The sequence below is a fragment of the Sus scrofa genome, chromosome 13 (genome assembly GCF_054392235.1).
Source record: "Sus scrofa isolate SSC_HxYL_T2T_F1_AM1 chromosome 13, Sscrofa_HxYL_maternal_Yorkshire_Landrace_v2.0, whole genome shotgun sequence".
Classification (NCBI taxonomy): domain Eukaryota; kingdom Metazoa; phylum Chordata; class Mammalia; order Artiodactyla; family Suidae; genus Sus; species Sus scrofa.
In genome coordinates this window covers 36,617,701-36,641,246 of record NC_139395.1, presented here as the reverse complement: position 1 = coordinate 36,641,246, position 23,546 = coordinate 36,617,701, and the positions used below count along the sequence as shown (strand labels likewise).

Genomic DNA, 23,546 nt, shown 5'->3' with positions numbered 1-23,546 from the left:
CTTAAAAGGAATTGCTGGCATGAAGCCAATCCTGTAATGACAGCAAGGCCAGAGTGGGAAAAGCATTGGAATGGGAGTCAGGAAGTAGCTTTTGCCGTGGTTCTGCTGAATAATTCAGAATAACTTTAGCCCTCTTTCTGGGACCCAGTTTCTTTACTTGTGAAGGAGTGGGATAAATGATCTCTCTCTGGAGTTTTAACATTCAGTTCTATAAATCCTGACTCAGAAGGACCAACGAGAACTCTTATAACAGGACACAGTAAATCCACCGGAATAGTTTTGAGTATCGGTGGTTGCTAACCACTGAGAAGTGTGGTAGACAACTTTTGGTGTGTCTCCCCAGCCCAAATTTTCCGATCATCTCCCTCCTCAACCCACCCCAAATGCAGGGCTTGGGGCCTATAGCTCTATGTTATGGACCCCTTTCAAGAAAAACATCTTTCGTGAGTTCCCACTGTGGTGCAGCAGCTTAAGGATCTAGCATTATTTCTGAAGTGGCAGGGGGTTGATCCCTGGCCCTGTGGCATAAGTCGGCTGAGGCTCAGATTTGATCCTTGGCCTGGGAACTTCCATATACCTTGGGTGCAGCTGAAAAAAAAAAAAAAATGTGGGCAGTGGAGGCTGGTGTTCAGAGAATGAAGCAGATGTGCAGAGGGCACAGACAAGACAAGATCCATAAAGGTAGGAAATTTATTGGGCTTTGTAATCTGAGTTTCCAGTGCCCAGACCAGTGCCTGACTCTAGTGGGCCTTCACTGAATAACTGTTGAGAGAATTCCCTGGTGGTCTAGTGGTTAGGACTCAGTGCTTTCACCACTGTGGCCTAGGTCAATCTCTGGTCTGGGAACTGAGATCCCACATCAACCTGCTGCACACGTGGCCAAAAAAAAAATAATAATAAAAATAAAAATTTAAAAAAAAAAACACCTGCTGAATGACTGCTGAATCCAATTCCCCACATGGCTTCTCTTACTCCCTTCTTTCCCTTTAAACTAGCACATGTTGGTTTCTTAAAACTAGAAACCCCTGTCAAATATATTCTGGGACCCTTCTCTTCATAACCATTACTCACTTCACTGCAGGCATTCGCCTGGCACCAAAGACTGGTCTTCACAAGTTCCTATTCAGGAATGTGGAATTGGCATATGAGACTGGGTCTGTTGGTAGCCCTGGAGTGGGGCAGTGATGGAGATCCAGACGAACAAGGCTCACTGGCACAGAGAAAGATGCAGAGGCAAGTTGACAGTGGTGGTTCAGAGACATCCTCCCCCTTAAATTGGAGAAAAATTTCCTTCACACTATTCAAAACCAAATGGTAAACTTTTGAGGGTGATGAAATGTTTTGATTGTGGTGGATTTCAAGCATTTATGTCAAAACCAATCAAACTTTATACTTTATTTTTTGCTTTTTAGGCCTGGACCCGCAGCATATGGAGATTCCCAGGCTAGGGGTCGAATTGGAGCTACAGCTGCAGGCCTGTGCCACAGCCACCAGCAACACCAGATCCGAGAGGCATCTGTGACCTATACCACAGCTCATGGCAATGCTCGATCCTTAACCCACTGAGCAAAGCCAGCAATCCAATCTGCAATCTCATGGTTCCTAGTCGGATTCGTTTCCACTGCGCCACAGCGGGAATTCCAAACTTTATACTTTAAATATGTGCAGTTTATTGGACTTCACTGTACATCAGTAAATTTGGAAAAAATGTGGGAAGTGTTTAAGTCAAATTATTTTCAGTTATTTTATAATAACCTGTGGGTGGAAGAAAACAGGGCCATAAGCCTCCAGCTTGAAAGCCCGTAGCTAGAGTAAGGAAAGAGAATAGAATGCAGAGGTCATGGAAAAACTATGACCTCTTCTTGGAAGACCAAGGTTATGCTAGGGAAGAACTTTATATAGTTAAGGTTTATGAGCCCTGTAAAGGGAACAAACAGGCCTGCTGTAAAGGTTAATGTATGCCTTCCTGAGCTAAGATCTGACTCCTGTTAGAAAAGAACAGACCTTGCCTGGATAAGGGGTTTGATTCATTGTTTCCTCTAGGCTTGCAAGCTGTATAATTACCCTCTTGAAGAATTTTGCTCCCCATGCTTCTGCACGTATCCCTCATATATCTCTCAATAAAAGGCAGATCCTGAGTATGTCTAGAGCACTTGCTTGCTACAGCATTAGCTATGTATCTTCTTCAAGCTGATCTCTAGGCATAGCCCAAGTTCTGATTGTCGCATACGACAATAACCAATAATGGTACATTTAAGGAGCCCTTTGTTATGATTGCTACTTTGGACTGTGCTTAATATCAGCGCTTATTTATTCCAGTGCCTTCTCAGTCTTGTTCACCCTTTTCAGCTTCCATCTATCCCTCATGAAAGTGAATATGTAATAGTAATTATGATAATGTAATCAAGTTGGTGAACTCCAAGCATTATGAACTCATCAGAGGAACTAAAATGTGAGCCCTTACACATTTCTTGAATTTATCAAAGAGGTTTTACTTTTTTTTTTTTGTCTTTTTGTCTTTTTGCCTTTTCTAGGGCCACTCCCGTGGCATGTGGAAGTTCCCAGGCTAGGGGTCCAATTGGAGCTGTAGCCGCCGACCTACACCAGAGCCACAGCAACGCGGGATCCGAGACACATCTGCAACCTACACCACAGCTCACGGCAACGCTGGATCCTTAACCCACTGAGCAAGGCAGGGATTGAACCCACAACCTCATGGTTCCTAGTCATATTCGTTAACCACTGAGCCACGACGGGAACTCCAAAGAGGTTTTACATTTTAATCTTACTCTCTAAATCCCTTCCAGGAGTTAAGCATTATTGGAAATTATGTTATTCTAATTATTTTAATCATAGGGTACATATGACTCTTACTCCACATAACTAGTAATTGACTTAACATAAACCAGGGTTGTGGCTTGTTAAAAGTATCTACGTAGATTACAACTGCTTTAAAGACAGGGTCAAATCATTTATCTTGAATTATCAATTTAGTACCAGTGTCTAGTACAGAGCAGAGTGAGTAAGGGGAGAAAGGATAAAGGATATGATGTAAGATGGGGTAGGAAGAAAATGGGCATGTGTGGGTACAGAACTTGCAGGGCCTTGTAGACCAAGGTAACACCTTGGTTCTTATTCTAATTGTGATACCAAGCCAGTGGAGGATTCTGACCAGAGAACTGGCATGGTCTGATTTATATTTTAAAATAAGGATCAGTCTAGTTGCTGTGTGAATAATCATCAGGGAAGTATGGAAGCATGGTATATACCAAAGGGAATACCAAGAGTAATGGGTGCACAGGTTCAAAGAAAGATAGATACAAAAATGTTCATAGCAACTTTATTCATAATAACCACAAACTAGAAACAACCAAAATTTCCATCAACAGTAGAATGGATTCATAAATTGTGGTAAAGTCATACATAAAAAACAAACCACTGCTACACACAATAACATGGCTAACTCACAGACACAATACTGAAGAAAAGAGTACATGTAATTATACATTTACATGAAGCTTTAAAACGGACAAAAATAACCCATGGTGATAAAGGTCAGAATAGCAGTTATCTCTATGTGTGTGTGTCGGGGGGGGGCCATAGGGCACTGACAGGGGTACTAGTAATGTCCAGTATCTTGATCTGGGTAATGGGTTCATGGGTGTATATAAAATTCTACTGAGGTGTACACTAAATACTTGCATTTTACTGACTGTAAATGTCACCTCAATTAAAAAGGAAGTATATTTTAAAATAGTTATAAAAGAAATTTTATAAGTAGGAAGATATAACTATGTGTTAATTGGTAGTATTGTCTTCCAAATAATTCTGGTTCTCTTCCAAGGTTCGAGGAAGGAATACACTCTTCCTTGAACTTTGCTGTGGCTGTGGGATTTGCTTTGGTCAATGAGAGTGCCTTAAGGGCCTGTAAATGATGTGTCATACATTTTTCATTTCCCAAAATGAGCAACTACACCCTAGATATCTGCTTGGTCAGCCTGAGTCCCAGAATGAGGACCACTTAGAGCGGGATCAATGAATATTTTCTGTAAAGGGTCACATGGTAAATATTTTAGAAATTGTGGGCCACACACTTTTGTACTCAGCTGCCACTGTAGAGCAAAAGCAGCCATAGACAATACATAAACAAATGGGCAAGGCTGTCTTCCACTAAAACTTTATTTACAGAAACAGGTAGCAGGACAGATTTTTGCCCACAGGCCATAGTTCATCAACCTGACTTAGAACAAAGCCCCTAGCCAAGCTATGAGAGAAAAGCTGCATGAAATACTGAGATTTTGTGGTGTTACCACATGGCAACCTAGCCCATTCTGATACAAGAATTGGCTGTTTTCAAAAAAACCTAGCATATTGAACATTGGCTTAGTTGGCAGGCCTTCAGAAAATTGATATTGGAGGATGAAAGAGATAACTTATGCTGGGGGAATGCATATTATGGAGTGGTGAAACTGTCCTTTGAGAGCATCTGGAGGACAAAGAATCTATCCTTTACTAAGGAAAAAAAAGACAAGAAAACAAAATATTTATGATTGCATTTGACAAGATACACAGGAAAGAGATGAACTCAGAAAAGAACTCATCAGTTTGCAAGCAGAAATGCAAGAGAATAAAGAGAGTTCACAAACTCAAATGCTTAGGTAGGAAGAGGCTATTTCAGAGAGAAAAGGGAAATCCTTTACTCCAAAGGTTGATTAAAACCTACTTTTGCAGCAAGGATCAAATCACTGGATGACCATCGCACCTACCGTTAAAACCTTTAGACCAGTTTAATGGGCCTCAAACTAAAAGTTCAACTAACAGTGTTAACACTGGTTAATCCCTTAAATTGGAAAAAATGGCTCAAGGAAAAAGAGACTAAGGTATGGGTCTCCCACAAAGCCTGAAAGCCCAAGTTACTCAGAAAACCAAGTTCAGAGAGGCATGTGAACAAGAAAGCAAAGAAATATAGTAAATCTAAGAAGCACACATTGACTAGATGTCACTTCTAGGTTACCTTCCTTGGGGAGGAGATGAGAACATCCTGCAGGTAGGAAAGCAAGTGAACTGAGTGTCTAGTGACCGGAAGGGCTGAGTCATTCTTCTAATATTTTGTTAAGTTTACTTACTTTAAATCCCAGAAGAGCCAGAATCATCTGTAAAGGAAAATAGCAAGTAAATAGGATGCCATTTTCTCTTAGGGTTGATGCTCACAAAGGGAAAATGGGTATTAACTTTTAAGCAGCATTATTTTATCCCCAAACCAAAAGCAACTTTTTCATTACTGAAGTGGTTATTTTAGTCCACTAAATAGCTGTCCAATCTTTCTCATCCACGTTTCCTTTGCAAGTCTGCCTTTATAAGTTAAAAAAAAATTAAGACTTCTATATCAAAGAGGTTTCTATATCATTGTGGATTATGTGAATACACCCAGCTTTATTACTTATGTTTACAAGGGAAAACTGCAATCTAAGTTTGTTTCCACAAACATTCACCTAATTTTTGAGCCACATGCCAAGCACTAAACTAAATTCTAAGAATCTCCTAGTCACAAAGAACTTAGTTTCATTTCTTAATTTGTAATATGTGAATAACTACCCAGCAAGCAGTTTAGGCAGGACTACTGTGGAGGTCAAAGGTGACTAGGAAAACACTACACAAATATTTATCCATCCAAACATTTATTGAAATGCCAGGAATTGGTTAAGCACTAGACATAGCAGTGAGCAAGGCCTATGGTCCCTGCCCTTATAAAGCTTACAGTCTAGCCAGCAGTGATCAGTAAGAATGAACACTAAAGTATGCTAAGTATATGGCTGGGGAAAAACACTATATTTAGGGAGTGGTCTAGAGGATACCAATGAAGGCTTCCTAGAGGAAGTGGCATCTATAGTGAAACCTGAGAGATGAGTAGAAATCGTACCTTATTCTAAGAGCAGTGGTAAAAGCAGGGGAGTGATATGACCAGATACATCTTTTGGAACAATCTAGCTGCAGTGTGGAAAGGGATCACAACCAGAGAAAGGGATTAATGAGGCCAGCGCTGTAAATAGGATAGCCAGCACTGGAGAAGTGACAAAAATTTAGGTATAACAGATTTAACGGAAAGGTTTTTGTGAATGGATGTGATGGATGAAGAAGGAAAAGTCATGGCTAACTGGGTTTTTGGGCTTGGGCCAGGGCAAGTGAATGGCTAGCAGTGGTGGTGCCACTGACTGAAAGAGGGACCATGAGAGGAGGAGCAAGGTTTTAGGGGCAAAGTCAATGACCTGTGTGGTGCCTATGTGACAGCAAAGTGGACTTAAATTAGCAGGTAGAAATATGAATTAGGAAAGGTCTAGAAAGGAAATATGAGTTTAGGAGTCATTTGTATACAGTTGTTAAATGAAGCCAGGAAAGGAAAAGAGATTGGCTAAAGAGGTGATGTAGAGTAAGACAGCTTAAAATAAAATTTAAAAATCCCAAGGACACAGATAAGGAAAAGAGGTGCCTGCAAAGCAGAAAGCACACTTGGAGATGGTGTCTGCCTGATGCCAAACTAAACAAGTATTTCAAGGAGGGTGGCCAGTGATATAGGGGTAAGATAGGAATATTGACAAGGACTTAGTAAGCTTGGAAGAGCAGCCTGAGTGGCAATATGGGAGATTGGGAATACAGACAAATCTAAGAAAACTAGGAGGAATGGGAGATTCAGGGACATAAGAGGGTTTTTTTGTGTGTGAATTTTGGCCATGCCTGAGGCCTGCGGAAGTTCCAGGGCCAGGAATCAAACCCGAGCCATAGCAGTGATGCCAGATCCTTAACCTGCTAGGCCACCAGGGAACTCTAGTAAGAGTTTTTTGAAAATAGTACTTATTTTAACTATATTCACTCATACAACAGGACCAGTAACAGCTATTTTACAAAAAGAAAATTTTTAAGACTGCCATGCAGTTACAGAATTACTTAGTACAGAAAACAGTAAAATACATATGTATTTTTTCTTTTTTACAAACAAGACTAGTTTATAGCAAATTCTCTATTGTTCAGGGTCAATTTAAAACCCTTGGCTTATATCTCCCCGACATTCGCTATCTATATAACTAATTTTATTACTACCTTAAGCAAAATATATAGTGGAACTTCACACAATGCACAAGACTTCAATATCTGAGCAACTGGGGTTAGAAAGCAGAAGCAGTTTTGAGATCTTCCAATTACCCTTTCAATAAAGCACTTGCCACAGAAGAGAATACTCCAAACTATCAGGAAATTACCGGTAGATTTTTTTGTTTTTTTCACTGTGTTGTTTTGCCAGATATTTAAACTTACTCCCTATTCACTCAAATCTTAACTTGACCATTCTTGCTAAGTATCTTAATAATATAACACTTTTTCTGCCTAAAGTAATTATATATAACAGAACAGAGTCCTTTAATCTAGTTCAATGCCAACTACTGATGTATAAATGTTGTGAGCTACCAGAATCTATCAAAACCATCTTACCAGGCAAACCTGGAATGTTGGAATTTGTCTCCCCTATCAAATATTATCAGTTTGCCCAATTTGCCCTTCTAATTTTTTTTTTTTTTTTTGTTTTTTGCCATTTGTTGGGCCGCTCCTGCGGCATATGGAGGTTCCCAGGCTAGGGGTCTAATCGGAGCTGTGACACCAGCCTACGCCAGAGCCACAGCAACGCGGGATCCGAGCCGCATCTGCGACCTACACCACAGCTCACGGCAACGCCGGATCGTTAACCCACTGAGCAAGGGCAGGGATCGAACCCGCAACCTCATGGTTCCTAGTCGGATTCCTTAACCACTGCGCCACGACGGGAACTCCTGCCCTTCTAATTTTGCTTCTACCGGTAATTTGCCCTGTCTCTTGAAATAAGATCATTTACACTGGCGGTTTACTGGCACTTTCGGGGGCATAATTTTTTGCTGTGCCAGGCTGTCCTATGCCCTGTGGTGTGCTTGGGCAGGGGTGGGGTGGGGGTGGTGTCCTTCATGATTACATGCCAACGGGAACCCCCCGCTAATAAATGTCACAGCCGAAAAAGCCCCCTTTAGTTTCCCAGCATCTTCTGGAAAGAGGGGAAACTGTCTCTAGCTGGGAGCCACTGGCACAATTTTGGATCTTGGGCTCTTATGGCATCTGTTTTGATTGTGCAGGTTTCATTTCCTTCTAAATTCTTGGTTGTATCCTGGGTTCCTTGAATTTGTTAAATTAGTGACCATAGAGAAATGCATTACAATAATTAAGACAGGACTTGAGCACAAGTTTTAAAATTGTACTTGAGAGATCTTTAAGTTGGGTCCTGTTTTTAAATCATTTCACAAATTTGGCTTTACTCTAAGATTTCCTTTTCATGGTTAACATATATTTGAAAATTACTATTTTAGCACAAAGCAGATTTCTCACTAGAAATATGGGAGTGCTACAATCTGTGAATAAATCTGCTTCTTGAGAGTTAAATATTTCCACTTGTGCACTGTCTTAGATACACAATGTGTGGGACTGTGTCACATTCTATAATAAATCCACTTCTAGCAGCAAATAAAATTTGATATTCTATAACTTTAAAATACAGGGTTTCCTTTAAGCAAGATTTCTTATTTCCTTATAAAGCTGAAACACCAATGTAGATAGGCCAAATAAGCTAAAATATCTCACACCTCCTAATACTGGAATGCAAACATCTTTTTTTCCTCATCCTTTCTGATGGGGCAAAAGTCTGTCTAGAGTAGAAAAAAGAATTACTAATGGGCAACCCCTAAGTTTATACTTACCGTAGTCCTTTAGTAGGCAAGCTCATAAAACAGCACCCAATTGTGAAAAATCAGGGAAAACCTCCAATAAATGGTTAGTCTGATCTCCAAACTTCAGGAAGTTTCCTGAACCAACAATTTAAAAATAATTCTTGCTCCTCTGACTAAAATTTTAATTGATTATTTCCTCTATGAGTAATATCATTATCACTAGGGCAGGTGGGGGAGTGAGAGGGAGAAAATATGTCTGTATTTACTTCAGACTCAGAAATGTGTCTAAAAAAATAGTCTCAAACATTTTGATAGTTAGACAAAATACCTCCTCTGTATGTACGTTCTTCCTTTTCAGAAACTTCTGCACTTGTTAATGTGAGTTTCTGCAAACTGGCTCAAACATACATTTAAGGAGTTGATAATTTCAGACTATACGCATCAGAATCTCAACGCTTTGTTAAAATAAGAGCTAAAGTTTCTTTGAAACGTCTTAAAAACAGACTCCTAATTCAACTCACATGATTAATACTGAACTTTTTAAAAAACAATTATATCATAAAAGCAAAAGATAATGACTCTGCCACCAAGTTTTGAAAAAAGGTATCTGCATGTTTCAGTCTCATGCTGCCTCTTGAAAAGAGGAAAAAAAAATTGTCTGAAGCATTTGAATTGTGAAAAATGTCTGCGATGAAAGTTTTTTCACTTTGGGTGAAAAAACATGGTACTCTCCCACAATCCAAATTAGTAAAGTTGAAAATCAAACATATTTTTGCTTTTAGAGTTGGATTCTTGTTGAGTGTTTCGGTGTTGTACTACAAAAGCTTATGGATTCGATTCATTTCTTCCTCTCACAAGATCATCCCATTGAGGCTCTATTTCAGTGGTGGCAATCCGAAACAGGGCGTGGAGGTGTTCGTCTGTCAATGGGTGGCTCAAGGTGTGCTGGTTTCGAGTCAAATATGAAAAAGCCTTTTCACAAATCTTGCTACTATCAAACAAGGATGCTACCTTACAGGCAACCCCTTTGATAATTGGGTAAGATTCAGCAGACAGTCCGGCATAGAATTGCCCCAAGTCTTTGGTTCTGTATTCGTTCCAAAGATTAGTATTTGCCTGAAGTTTTGTTAGCTCCACCCTTACTGAAATAGGTGCATATTCAGCTTTAAAGCTAAATGGATTTGCAAAAAGCTCTAAGTCCTTTTTAATGAACTTGAGGTCCTTGAAATGTCTCTCAAATTCTTTTTGTAGGCGACAGATCACTACTTGATACCTTTCAGGATCAAGTATTTTTTCATCTTCTTGAAGATGCTCTTTAAGCTCATCAACAACTTCTCTCAAGGCGGCAAAGTGTGTTAGATTTTTTTCCTCGATATGTCTCTGAAGTAAATTCAGCTTAACTTCAAAGGTACAAATATGGTCAAAGGCAGCAGCAGCAAAGACTTTACTTACTCTCAATAGTTCGCTGAGTTCTCGAAGGTGGTCCATAATATCCACCAAAAAGCCAAAGTCACAAAGCCACTGCTTGTCTGTGAAATGGACCGTTGTTGCCCCTATTGAAACCAAAAATGTTTTTATCTCTTTTCTTAAAGAAAATATTAGTTTTAAGGTCTTCCCTCTTCTAAGCCAATTGTTCAGACAGCGTCCATTAACCCTTTCACCATGCTCTGATTCCGATTCAGTTAGTAAAGCCTGAAATTCTGGCCGCCTAACGCCTCTGGTCTTAATCAAAACTATCCATTCAGATATGGCATTTATGATCTGATTAACATCCACATCGTAGGAGCTCAACAGTTCCAAGTGAAGAAACCCCGAATAATGGATAACATTCCAACAGTTGGGGCTTACAGCCTTTTCTCTCATGTATGACACCAGCCCTGAGTTCTCACCAATCATCCTCAGAGTGTGGGTCGTGGTCAGTCCAACCATCCGCTGCAGGCTAAGCCCTGCAGTTTGCAGGGCCTCAAGGATTGCCGCCATGAGGGCACCAACACTGAAGTGCTGAGTCAGGTTGATGATGGTCAGAAGCTCTTCCTGCACCTCTAAATCGTGGCCCACGCCGCGGACAAAGACGAGGAGGTAGTTCTCATAGGCCACAAAAGCCTGGTCGTCCAACGCAAGGGAATAGGCCTTAAAGTCCTTGGCTCGGTTAAAAAGCTGACTGCGTAGATTCTGGTTAATGTCTAGGACCCTCTGCTGCGTGATCTCCGGAGATAAATCAATGCCATCCATAACGCCTACGTGATCAGGCAGCACATCTCTGAGCATCACCTCCATGCACCGGTACACGAAGTCCCCCTCACCCCAGCCGCGACCCTTCAAGGCCAAGAGGCGGGTGAGCCCGAGGCCTGCACGAGCAGCTCTCTCCTCCGGGGTGAGCGGGGCGGCATCGGGCAAGTCGCCCTGACGCAGACGCTCCACCAGGGCCGCGCGCTCGCCCTCCGCCACATACCGCTCGTAGTAATCGTGCTCCGCCTCGTAGTGGTGCCTGACATCGGGTTCGCCATTGGCTACGACCAGGCGGCGACAGACCAGGCACAGGGCGCCTTCGCCTTCCGGAGGCTCCACAACCAGGTAACGCTGAGTCCACTCGGCCTGGAAACCCCGAGGCTCCTCGATTTCCATTTTGCTCCTCTTGGGCGTCATCCACATCTCACGGGAGACCGCTGGATCTGGGCCGACCTCCCGGAGGCCGCAAGGAGAGGGGAGGAGCAGCAGCGATCCCCAAGCGCCAACTCCGCTCTGCGCCAGATCACCCCAGCTGGGGAAACCACTGGGGTTCCGGCACCTTGATTCCTATTGGCTGGAGATTTCGTATTCCCCTGCCGCAAGCATGAGCCAATAGGAAGAGCGGACACTGATTTTTAGCGCGCAGGCGCATATCCTTCTCGCTGCAAAGTGCACTAAAGCCGCCTTAAGGAGGGCTAAGAGAACAGGAATCATGGAGCTAAGAACTTGACTGGCATTCAAGATGCCCAATCAGTACCTCTCTGTCCCGGAAGTGGTGTTGCCGCTAGAGGGCGGGACGGGACGGCGTCAGCAGTGTTGCTGGAAGGATGTGGGTGCGAAGCTCTAAGGAGATTGGCTGAAAGCCCTTCCAGTGAGCGTCTCACCGTTACACGGCCTGCTCTGGCGCCAAAATGTCGCAGGTACCGGGAGTTATCCGGCGGTTGGACGAGACAGTGGTGAACCGCATCGCGGCGGGGGAGGTTATCCAGCGGCCGGCTAATGCCATTAAGGAGATGATTGAGAACTGGTACGAAGGGAGGAGTCCAGGCTTCCTTAGAACCTAACGGGCCACTGCTCAGGATGGCGCGGACACGCCTCTCTGCCCTGAGTGGAGGGGTGTGCCGCGCGCCGCCGCCGCGGGGAGGCCGGGGTCCTGCCTTCCTCTCTCCCGGGTCCTCGAGCGTCCCTTCGAGACTTTAGGGTTGATGGGGGCACAAAGAGAGGGCGATACAGTATTGTTTTAATGGTGCCATCAACTAAGAGAAATTCTAAAATTATATGTGCAGAAGATGCAACTTTTTAAACGTTTAAAAAGCTTTTTACATTTAAGAAGAAAAAACACCCCTCTCTTCATCCTTCAGAGGGCGTCAGTTTCTTGCTTATTCTGTATACATTCAGAAGTACAATTCCTTTTTAATTTTTTTTTTCTTCTCGGGCCGCTCCCGCGGCATATGGAGGTTCCCAGGCTTGGGGTCCAATCGGAGCTGTAGCTGCCGGCCTACGCCAGAGCCACAGCAACGCGGGATCTGAGCCGCGTCTGCTACCTACACCACAGGTAGGTAGCAGACGCGTCTGCTCACAACAACACCAGATCCTTAACCCACTGAGCAAGGCCAGGGATGGAACCCGCAACCTCATGGCTCCTAGTCGGTTTCGTCAACCCCTGAGCCACGATGGGAACTCCTGAATTTTATTTTATTTTATTTTATTTTTTTAATTTTATTTATTTTATTTTATTTTTTTTACTTTATTTATTTTATTTTATTTTACTTTATTTTTTTATTTTTTATTTTATTTTATTTTATTTATTTTATTTTATTTATTTTATTTTATTTATTTTATTTTATTTTATTTATTTTATTTTATTTTTGCCATTTCTTGGGCCGCTCCCAGGGCATATGGAGATTCCCAGGCTAGGGGTCTAATGGGAGCTGTAGCTGCCGGCCTACGTGCCAGAGCCACAGCAACGCAGGATCCGAGGGGCGTCTTCGACTTACAACATAGCTCACGGCAATACCGGGATCGTTAACCCACTGAGCAAGGGCAGGGATCGAACCTGCAACCTCATGGTTCCTAGTTGGATTTATTTCCACTGCGCCACAATGGGACATTTTATGAGGGTCTTTTAAGAACCTGAGGCTGAGTAAAGTTTGTGAAACAGGTAGTAGAATTAGTTGAGAATTAGGTAAGAAAGAGGCATATGTTAAGTAGTCCCACTTGTTTTTTTTGTCTTTCATCTTTTTAGGGCCGCCCCTGCAGCATTTGGAGGGTCCCAGGCTAGGGGTCTAATCTGAGCTGTAGCTGCCAGCCTACACCACAGCCACAGCCATGCCAGATCTGAGCCGCATCTGCGACCTACACCACAGCTCACAGCAACGCTGGATCCTTAACCCACCAAGCGAGGCCAGGAATCGAACCCAAAACCTCATGGTTCCTAGTTGGATTCGTTTCCGCTGCGCCACAACGGGAACTCCAGTAGTCCCACTTCTAACTTCCCTTTCTTTTTTCCTAGAGGAACAGAAATGTTGATGAATGTCGTATTGGAAATGATGTTTTTCCCTCTGCCCCTTTCTTCCCTCTCTCTCATACAATATGTAAACTGATAACAGTGTAGTCACAGAGCCTGTAGGCAAAGGAAAAACACAGTAATTGGTCTTATATTTGTCTGGAATTTGTTCTTATCCCTGGACTCATATTAAGATTTGTGCATTAGGAGTTCCTGTTGTGACTCAGTAGTTAACGAATCCGACTAGGAACCATGAGGTTGTGGGTTCAATCCTTGGCCTTGCTAGGTAGATTAGGGATCCGGTGTTACGGTGAGCTGTGGTTTAGGTCACAGACGTGTCTCGGATCCCGCATTGCTGTGGTTGTGGCGTAGGCTGGCAGCTACAGCTCCGATTAGACCCCTAGCCTGGGAACCTCCATATGCTGCAGGAGCAGCCCTAGAAAACGCAAAAAGACCGAAAAAAAAAAAAAAAGTTTTGTGCATTAGAGTGGTTGCAAATTATTATTATTTTTTGTTTGATTTGTCAGTTTAGATGCAAAATCCACAAGTATTCAAGTGGTGGTTAAAGAGGGAGGCCTGAAGTTGATTCAGATCCAAGACAATGGCACTGGGATCAGGGTAAGTAAAACCTCAGAGCAGCAGGATGTTTGTGTGCTTCATGTGCTGTATCTGCAGGAAGTGACATAACTTTTCTCTGTTCTGGAAACTTTAGGTTTTTATGGATGAGATTGTGTGAAAAATTCAACACTAACTATAAATATTTATTGATTACCTATTCCATGCTGGGCACTGTTCAGGGAAATAAGGAGGTCGAAGAGCAAGTCATGAGGCTGTTTAAAGGATCAGTGTTCCAGATGGAGAGAACAGTATACACAAAAACCTCGACATGGAAGCTTGCCTGACATGTTTAAGGACCAGCAAGGAGGTCAATACGTCTTGAAGAGGGGAGTTGGGTGGGGAGTGAAAGCATAAGATGAGGTTTGAAGGATAAGCAGGCTGAGCATGTAGGACCTTGTGGGATGTTGTAAAATCTTTAGCTTTTACTCTGGATGAGGTGGGATACTGTTAGAGGGTTTTGAGCAAAGAGGTAACATGGTTTGGCAAGTTTTATAAGAACTCTTTTGTCTGCCTTGGTGAAAACAGACTTTAGCAGAACAGGACAGAAGCAGTGAGGAGGATCATGAAGCAATCCAGGAAAGAGGTAGCGGTGCTTTGGACCAGTTTGGTTGCAACAGAAATGTAAGAAGCAGTGACCTTCTGGGTTGATGATGAAGAACAAAGCTCTCACAGTTTGCTGGTGTAGGGATTAAGAAGAGGGGAGCCAAGAACGATGTCAAGGTTTCTGGCCTGTGAATAGAAGAAAGAGTTGCCATTTACTGATAGGAAGGCTATGGAACAAGTGGGTTGAGGGAAGATCAGAATTTCATTTCAGGTTATGTTAAACTTAAAATGCATGTTAGTTGGATACATGTGTGAGTCTGGAGTGCAGGGTAGAGGTTTCATCTAGAGATAAAAATTGTGTTTTGTGTTTTGATGATGTTAAAAGCCATGAGACACTCAACCTGATTAGTCATTAAGGAAATACAAATAAAAACTGCAGTAAGATACCACTTGACATCCATTAGGGTGGCTCTTATAATTAATTAAAAACAAATATTGCCAAGGATGTTGAGAAATTGGAATTCTTTTTTTTTTTTTTTTTCTTTTGGTCTTTTTAGGGGTGCAGCTGTGGCATGTGGAAGTCCCAGGCTAGGGGTCCGATTGGAGCTCCAGTTGCTAGCCTACACCACAATCACAGCAATGCAGGATCAGAGGTGCGTCTGAAACCTATACCACACCTCACGGCAACGCCGGATCCTTAACCCACTGAGCAAGGCCAGGGATCAAACCCACAACCTCATGGTTCCTAGTTGGATTCATTAACCCACTGAGCCACAAAGGGAACTCCAAGAAATCGGAATTTTTATACATTGCTAGTGGGAATATAAAATAGTGCGGCCACTACGGAAAAGATTATGGTGATTCCTCAGAAAATTAAACAATTGCCATATAATCCAGCAGCACTTCTGGGTTTATACCTGAAAGAGTTTTGAAAGCAGGGTCTTGAAGAGATTGTACACTCAGGTGCATGGCAACATATCCATGATAACCACAAGGTAGGGGGCAACCTGAGTATCAACAGATGAATAGGTAAACAAAATGTCATAGATACATACAATGGAATTTTATTCAGCCTTACAAAGGAGTGAGGTGTTGACAATGGCTACAACCTGAATGAACCTTGAAGACAGTATGTTAAGTGAAATTAGCCAGTCACACTGGGGGTTTGGGGTTAGTAGATGTAAACTATTTCATTTAGAATGGATAAGCAGTGAGGTCCTACTATGTATATAGCACAGGGAACTATATCCAATCTCTTGGGATAGAACATGGTGGGAGATAATGTAAGAAAGGGAATGTATGTATATGTATGATTGGGTCACTTTGCTGTATAGTAGAAATTGATGTAACATTGTAAATCAACTATAGTAAAAATTTTATTAAAAATAAAAAAAAGGAAATTGCCAGTTAAAAAAGGACAAATAATATATGATTCTACTTACATGAAGTACCTAGTGTAGTTAAATGCATAGAATCAGAAAGTAGAATGGTAGTTCCCAGGGACTTGGAGTAGGGGGAAATGGAGAGCTTTTGTTTGATGGGTATGGTTTCAGTTAGATGAAGAAGTTCTGGACATGGATGTTGGTGACGGTTACACAACAGTGTGAATGTACTTCATGCCATAGAACTGTACACTTAAAGAGGGTTAAAATGGTAAATTTTGGTATGTATATAATATTACAATTAAATGTAATCTGTAGAGATACATATATTTTAATGGCTGCACCAGCAGTGTATGGCAGTTCCTGGGCTAGGGATTGAATCCGAGCAGTAGCTGTAACCTACACTGCAGCTGTGGCAGCACTGGATCTTTTAACCTACTGCACTGGACCAGGGATTGAATCCATGCCTCCACAGAGACACTAGTTACTGCAGTTGGATTCTTAACCCAGTGTGCCACAGCAGAAACTCCAAATGTATTGGTAGATCTTTAATAAAGAAGTTTTCTAACACAGTCATAACATAGTCATAAGTCATAGTCATCAAGAGAGTGAGTGTAGGAGGCGCTCCATTCGTGCCACAGCCCCAGTCTTAAGTGCGCAGCTCTCCTGCCTGAGTGAAAGCTCTCCACAGCCACCACCACCCTTTGGAATGGCCACCAGGGGACCTGCCTACCGTCTGGGCCGGGAGGTGCAGCAGAAGATTGAGAAACAATATGATGCAGATCTGGAGCAGATCCTGATCCAGTGGATCACTACCCAGTGCTGCAAGGATGTGGGCTGGCTTCAGCCTGGGCATGAGAACTTTCAGAACTGGCTCAAAGATGGCATGGTGCTGTGTGAGCTTATTAATGGGCTGTACCCCAAAGGGCAGGCCCCAGTGAAGAAGATCCAGGCCTCCACCATGGCCTTCAAGCAGATGGAGCAGATCTCCCAGTTCCTGCAAGCAGCTGAGTGCTACGGCATCAACACTACTGACATCTTCCAGACTGTGGACCTCTGGGAAGGAAAGAACATGGCCTGTGTGCAGCAGACGCTGATGAACCTGGGTGGGCTGGTGGTAGCCTGGGATTATGGGCTCTTCTCCTGGGATCCCAGTGGGTTTCCCAAGAAATGTAAGGAAAACCCCCGGAACTTCTCTGATAACCAGCTGCAGGAGGGCAAGAATGTGATCGGGTTACAGATGGGGACCAACCGTGGGGCATCCTAGGCAGGCATGACCGGCTATGGGATGTCACGCCAGATCCTCTGATCCTGCCCGCAGCCCTGCCCCTGCCTGCCGTGAATGGTTGATATGTATATATATTTTAGCAATGACATTCCCCAAGAGCCCTAGGAGCTCTCATACTCCCTCCTGCCAGGGTGGGGACCTGCCCTGTCTCCTCTTGGGGTGCCCAGCAGTGGCCGCTCCCCTGTGCTTTACTAATACATTCCTTTCTCCAGACCCACCAGAACTGGACCAACTGACCTTTTTCCCTGGGACCAAAACTGAGGGGTGGGGGTTGGGGGGCTGCCCCCCAATGCCCCTCTCCCCACCAAGCCTCTTCTCTTTTTCTCAGGCCTCCCCACCACAGCCCCAGCCCCAACAACCCGGGCTCTACGCCTTAGTCTGTTCCTTGGCTAGGGGTCAAGGATGCTGCCTAATGGCCCTCTCCCCGCAAGTATGCCTCACCCGCAGCCATGGCTGCAGGGACTTAGTCTCTAGGGAGGGGCTGTGGCGGCTGCCACCCCAGCCCAGCTGGACTGCACTCACTACAGTTCTGGGGCAGCCTGCCCCGACAGAGGCCCTCTGGCTTCTCATTTTCCATTCCTCTCGCCCGGCTAAGGGGTAGGGGTGAGGGGGCTGGGGAGGGAGGGCTGCCCACTGTGGGCTGGGGCTTGAAGAATCTGAGTTTGCTGATTTAAATAAAGAATCTATGTCTTTTGGAAAAAAAAAAAGAGAGAGTGAGTGTAGGAGTTCCTGTCGGCTCGGAGGTAATTAAGTAACTAGGTTAAAAATCTCAGGGAGGAGCTCCCGTTGTGACTCAGCGGTAATGAACCCTACTAGTATCCACAAGGTTGCGGATTCAATCCCTGGCCTTGCTCAGTGGCTTAAGGATCCAGCGTGGCTTGGTTCTGGCATTGCTGTGGCTGTGGTGTAGGCCAGCAGCTACAGCTCCAATTTGACTCCTAGCCTGGGAGCTTCCATATGCCGCATGTGCAGCCCTTAAAAGCAAAAAATAAAAATAAAAAATAAAAAAGAGTGAGTGTAGATAGAGCAGAGGTTCAGGGATGGAATCGTGGATTATCCCCTGATAGGAGAGATGAGACATCAGCAGCAAGTGAGGCTGAGGAACTATGTGAGTGAGGAGGAAGGGCACCAGGGCCTTGTGGGATTATGGGTGAACAGAGAGGAAGCTGCTCCTGATTTAGAACTCTTCTCTTAAGAGAAATTTCTTCCTGGATTCAGTCAAGAAAAGGGAAATTCAGAAAGATTTGGAGAAATGAGTAACATAATTATTTACTTATTTTTTTGCACTTTCTAGAAAGAAGATCTGGATATTGTGTGTGAGAGGTTCACCACAAGTAAACTGCAGTCCTTTGAGGATTTAGCTCATATTTCTACCTATGGCTTTCGGGGAGAGGTAAGCTGAGGATAGAAGCCATAAGAAAAACATTCTCCTGTCATGACATTTCTGCTGTATATCAGCATATGTTTCTCAACAGGTCATAAAACATGCTACTTTTTACTTAAGTACATGCAAATCTAAACAGACTTAAATTCTATTTTCCAAAACTGAGAATTGTTCATAAATACTTAATACACCATAGATTGTATCTGCAGAGACTCCTGAGTTTCCTGATGGAAGAAGACAGTACTGCTTACAAGTTTTCTTGTCCAAAAATCAAAAGTGAATCTTATCAATACCTAGACCTAAGTACCAATATGCAGAAAATACAGGGAGCAAGGTATTGTGGGAAATGGTACTGAGACTGGGGAATCATGATAAAAGACTTGTTTCCTGTAAAGTAAATTGTATGGGGGCAAAAAGGTAAAGAAAGGAGCAAAAGCCGTAGATTAAAAGGAATTAAAAGGCATATGGGAGTTCCCGTCGTGGCTCAGTTGTTAACAAATCCAACTAGGAACCATGAGGTTTAGGGTTCAATCCCTGGCCTTGCTCAGTGGGTTAAGGATCTGGTGTTGCCGTAAGCTGTGGTGTAGGTAGCAGATGTGGCCCTAGAAAAGACAAAAAAAGAAAAAAAAAAAGGCATATGAACTAGCTCCAATGTATGGATCTTATTTGGATCCTGATTTATGCAAACTAAATATTTTTTGAGTCAGATATTTGAACAGACTGGTTAATTTTCTTGGTATAAAAGTAGTTTCACAGGAAGTTCCTGTGAACAGTGGGTTAAGAATCCAACTGCAGTGGCTTGGGTTTTTGTAGAGGCACAGATTCTATCCTTGGCCTGGGATAGTGGATTAAAGGCTTCAGCTGCAGCTTCAGCTTGGATACAGTCCCTGTCCTGGGAACTTTAATATGCTATAGATGTGGTCATTAAAAAAAAATAGTTCTATGGGGTTTTTTTGAGTCCTTTGAAGTTATATTCTGAAATATCCGTGAATGAAATTTTATGTATCATAGGGATATATGATATAGAAAATGGATTAAAAACAGTTTTAAGACTAAAATAGGATCTTATTTTTATGATAATATTCTGTGGATATAAAGATATCATTCAGGAGTTCCCGTCATGGCTCAGTGGTTAATGAATCTGACTAGGAACCATGAGGCTGTGGGTTTGATCCCTGGCCTTGCTCAGTGGGTTAAGGATCCGGCGTTGCCATGACCTGTGGTGTAGCTTGGAGATGCGGCTCGGATCCTGCGTTGCTGTGGCACTGGCGTGGGCTGGTGGCTACAGCTCCGATTGGACCCCTAGCCTGGGAATCTCCATATGCCGTGGGAGCAGCCTAGAAATGGCAAAAAGACCAAAAAAAAAAAGATATCATTCAGTGTATATAGACCTTCATAAATTGTGATGGCTACATATTCTGTTACTTGTATGTACTGTAGTCTATTTAAACGGTTTCCTGTTGGACGTTTATGCTTTTTGCTCTTTTTTTGTGTTTAATGTTTTGGTGAATATTTATGTACATACAGTGTGTTTGGGGGTTATTTTTTAAAAATTTACTTATTTTTTTATTTTTCAGCTGCACCCATGGCATATGGAAATTCCCTGGCCAGGGATTAAATCTGAGCTGTAGCTGCAACCTACATCATAGCTACAGCAACGTGGGATCATTAACCCATTGTGATGGGCCAGGGATCAAACTGGCACCTCCACAGAGACAAGCCAGATCATTAACCCACTGCACCACCCTGAACTCCAATTTTTTTTTTTAGGGCCTCACCTGCCACATATGAAAGTTCCCAAGCTAGGGGTTGAATTGTACCTCCAACTGCTGGCCTTCGCTGCAGCCACAGCAATGCTGGATTGAGCTGCATCTGTGACCTATGCTGCAGCTTGCATCAGTGCCAGATCCTTTAAACCCACTGAGTGAGGCCAGGGATCGAACTTGCATCCTCATGGATGCCGGTCAGGTTCTTAACCCACTGAGCCATAATGGGAACTCTCCCCCTTTTTTTAAATTTTATTTTTTGGCCACACCCTTGGCATGTGCAGGTTCCCAGCCAGGCATCAAACTCATTCTGAAGCTGTGATCTGCACCACAGCAACAGCAACACCAAATCCTTAATCTGCTTCACCACAAGGGAATTTCCCATACAGTGCATTTTCACCAGTTTCCTTAGGATAAATTCATAGAAATAACATATGTAAGTCAAAAATATGCGTACTTTTTTTTTTTTTTTTTTTGACCACCCTGTGGCATATGGAGTTCCCGGGCCAGGGACGAAATCTGAGCTGCAGTTGCGACTCAATCCACAGCTTGTGGCAAAACTGGACCCTCAACCCACTGTGCCGGGCTGAGAATCTAACCCATGCTCTAGCACTCCCAAGATGCTGCCAATACTGTTACACCATAACTGGAACCCCAATATGCATACTTTTAAGTAGTTTGTATTAGTTTCCTATTGCTGCCCCCTCACCCCAAATGACCACAACCTTAGTGGTTTAAACTCTACAAATTTGTTATAGTTCTGGAGGTCAGGGGACATGAGTGTCCCTGGGTCTCACTGCTAAAATCCATGTGTTGGCAGGACTGTATTCCTTTCTGGAGGCTCTGGGAGTAGTCATTTGGGGGTAATGAGAGTGAAAGTGGGAGAGGTGAATGGATCCAGTTACTTTTCATTTTAGGCCTTTCTGTAGTGTTTGAATTTTTTATCATGTGAATATATTTTACTTTTATTGGATTTTTTCTTTTTTCTTTTTTTTTCATGTTTTTAAATTACTCAAATGAATTTATCGCATCTGTAGTTGTATAATGATCATAACAATCTGATTTCACAGGATTTCCATCCCACAGCCCAAGCACATCCCCCCACCCCCCAAACTGTCTCCTCCGGAGACCATAAGTTTTTCAATGTCTGTGAGTCAGCATCTGTTCTGCAAAGAAATTCCATCTGTCCATTTTTCAGATTCCACATGTCTGTGAAAGCATTTGATGTTGGTGTCTCATTGTATGGCTGACTTCACTTAGCATGATAATTTCTAGGTCCATCCATGCTGCTAAAAATGCCGGTATTTCGTTCTTTTTAATGGCAGAGTAATATTCCATTGTGTATATGTACCACCTCTTCTTGATCCACTCCTCTGTCGATGGACATTTAGGTTGTTTCCATGTCTTGGCTATTGAAAAGAGTGCTACAATGCACATTGGAGTACATGTGTCTTTGCGAGTCGTGGTTTTCTCTGGATAGATGCCCAGGAGTGGGATTGCTGGATCAAATGGTAGTTCTATGTTTAGTTTTCTGAGGAATCTCCATACTGCTTTCCACAGTGGTTGCACCAATTTACAATCCCACCAACAGTGTAACAGGGTTCCTTTTTCTCCACACCCTCTCCAGCACTTATTGTTTGTAGACTTTTTGATGATGACCATTCTGCTGGTGTAAGGTGGTACCTCAGAGTGGTTTTGATTTGCATTTGTCTAATAATGAGTGATGTTGAACATCTTTTCATGTGTTTCTTGGCCATCTATATGTCTTCTTTGGAGAACTGTCTGTTTAGATCTTCCGCCCATTTTTGGATGGGGTTGTTTGTTTTTTTGGTATGGAGCTACAGAAGGTGTTTATAAATTTTGGAGATTAGTCCCTTGTCAGTTGATTCACTTGCAAAGATTTTCTCCCATTCCGTGGGTTGTCTTCTTGTGTTGTTTAGGGTTTCCTTTGCTGTGCAGAAACTTTGAAGTTTGATTAGGTCCCATTTGTTTATTTTTGTTTTTGTTGTCAATACTCTAAGAGGTGGATCTGAGAAGATGTTGCTGTGGTTTATGTCGGAGAGTGTTTGGCCTATGTTTTCCTCTAAGAGTTTGATAGTGTCTGGTCTTATATCTAGGTCTTTAATCCATTTGGAGTTTCTTTTTGTGTATGGTGTTAGGGAGTGTTCCAGTTTCATTCTTTCACATGTGGCTGTCCAGTTTTCCCGGCACCACTTATTGAACAAGCTGTCCTTTCTTCATTGTATATCCTTGCCTCCTTTGTCATAGATGAGTTGGCTGTAGGTGTATGGGTTTAATTCTGGGCTTTCTCTCCTGTTCCACTGATCTATATGTCTGTCTTTGTGCCAGTACCATAAGGTTTTGATGACTGTTGCTTTGTCGTATAGTCTGAAGTCCAGGAGCCTGATTCCTCCAGCTCCATTTTTCTTTTTCAGGATGTCTTTGGCTATTCCGGGTTTTTTGTGCTTCCAAAGAAACTTTAAAATATTTTCCTCGAGTTCTGTGAAAAATGTCCTTGGTAATTTGATAGGGATTGCATTGACTCTGTAGATTGCCTTGGGTACTATAGTCATTTTGATAATATTGACTCTTCCAATCCAAGAGCATGGTATATCTTTCCATCTATTTGTGTCATCTTTGATTTCTTTCATTAGTGTCTTATAGTTTTCAGAGTACAGGTCTTTTGTCTCTTTAGGTAGGATACTCCTAGGTATTTTATTCTTTTGGATGTGATGGTAAATGGGATTGCTTCCCTAATTTCTCTTTCTGCTCTTTCATTGTTGGTGTATAGAAATGCCATCGATTTCTGTGTATTAATTTTGTATCCTGTGATTTTGCCAAATTCGTGGATGAACTCTAACAGTTTTCTGGTAGAGTCTTTAGGATTCTCTAGGTATAGTATCATGTCATCTGAAAATAGTGATAGTTTTACTTCTTCCTTTCCAATTTGGATTCCTTTTATTTCTTTTACTTCTCTGATTGCTGTGGCTAGGACTTCCAGAACTATGTTTAAGGGTAGTGGCAAGAGCAGACATCCTTGTCTTGTTCCTTACCTCAGTGGGAATTCTTTGAGCTTTTCACCGTTGGGAATG

At 42.7% G+C, this 23,546-nt stretch overlaps 2 protein-coding genes and 1 pseudogene across 8 annotated transcripts in view; 2 read left to right on the top strand and 1 right to left on the bottom strand.

Annotated features, from left to right (window-relative positions):
• Positions 1 to 3,326: 3,326 nt before the first annotated feature.
• EPM2AIP1 (EPM2A interacting protein 1) lies at positions 3,327 to 11,501 on the bottom strand. The gene has a single exon (XM_084987794.1). It carries the CDS (start codon positions 11,388 to 11,390, stop codon positions 9,564 to 9,566), a length of 1,827 nt encoding a protein of 608 aa, XP_084843920.1. The 5' UTR covers positions 11,391 to 11,501; the 3' UTR covers positions 3,327 to 9,563.
• Positions 11,502 to 11,779: 278 nt separating this feature from the next.
• The window catches only part of MLH1 (mutL homolog 1), a 93,790-nt gene continuing 82,023 nt past the window's right edge, over positions 11,780 to 23,546 (top strand). Inside the window, exons 1-3 of one of the 7 annotated variants that reach the window (XR_014822336.1) lie at positions 11,780 to 11,994; positions 14,001 to 14,091; positions 18,599 to 18,697. Coding sequence is in view for 2 of the 7 variants with exons in the window: in NM_001172367.1 (NP_001165838.1) it covers positions 11,879 to 11,994; positions 14,001 to 14,091; positions 18,599 to 18,697 (306 nt within the window). In the remaining 5 variants the exon portion in view is untranslated. 7 annotated transcript variants of the gene reach the window in all.
• Positions 16,596 to 17,490, top strand: LOC110256569 (transgelin-2 pseudogene; annotated as a pseudogene).

Excerpts from the sequence above, each read along its gene's own strand:
- EPM2AIP1 (XM_084987794.1), bottom strand. The coding sequence starts at position 11,390 with ATGTGGATGACGCCCAAGAGGAGCAAAATGGAAATCGAGGAGCCTCGG.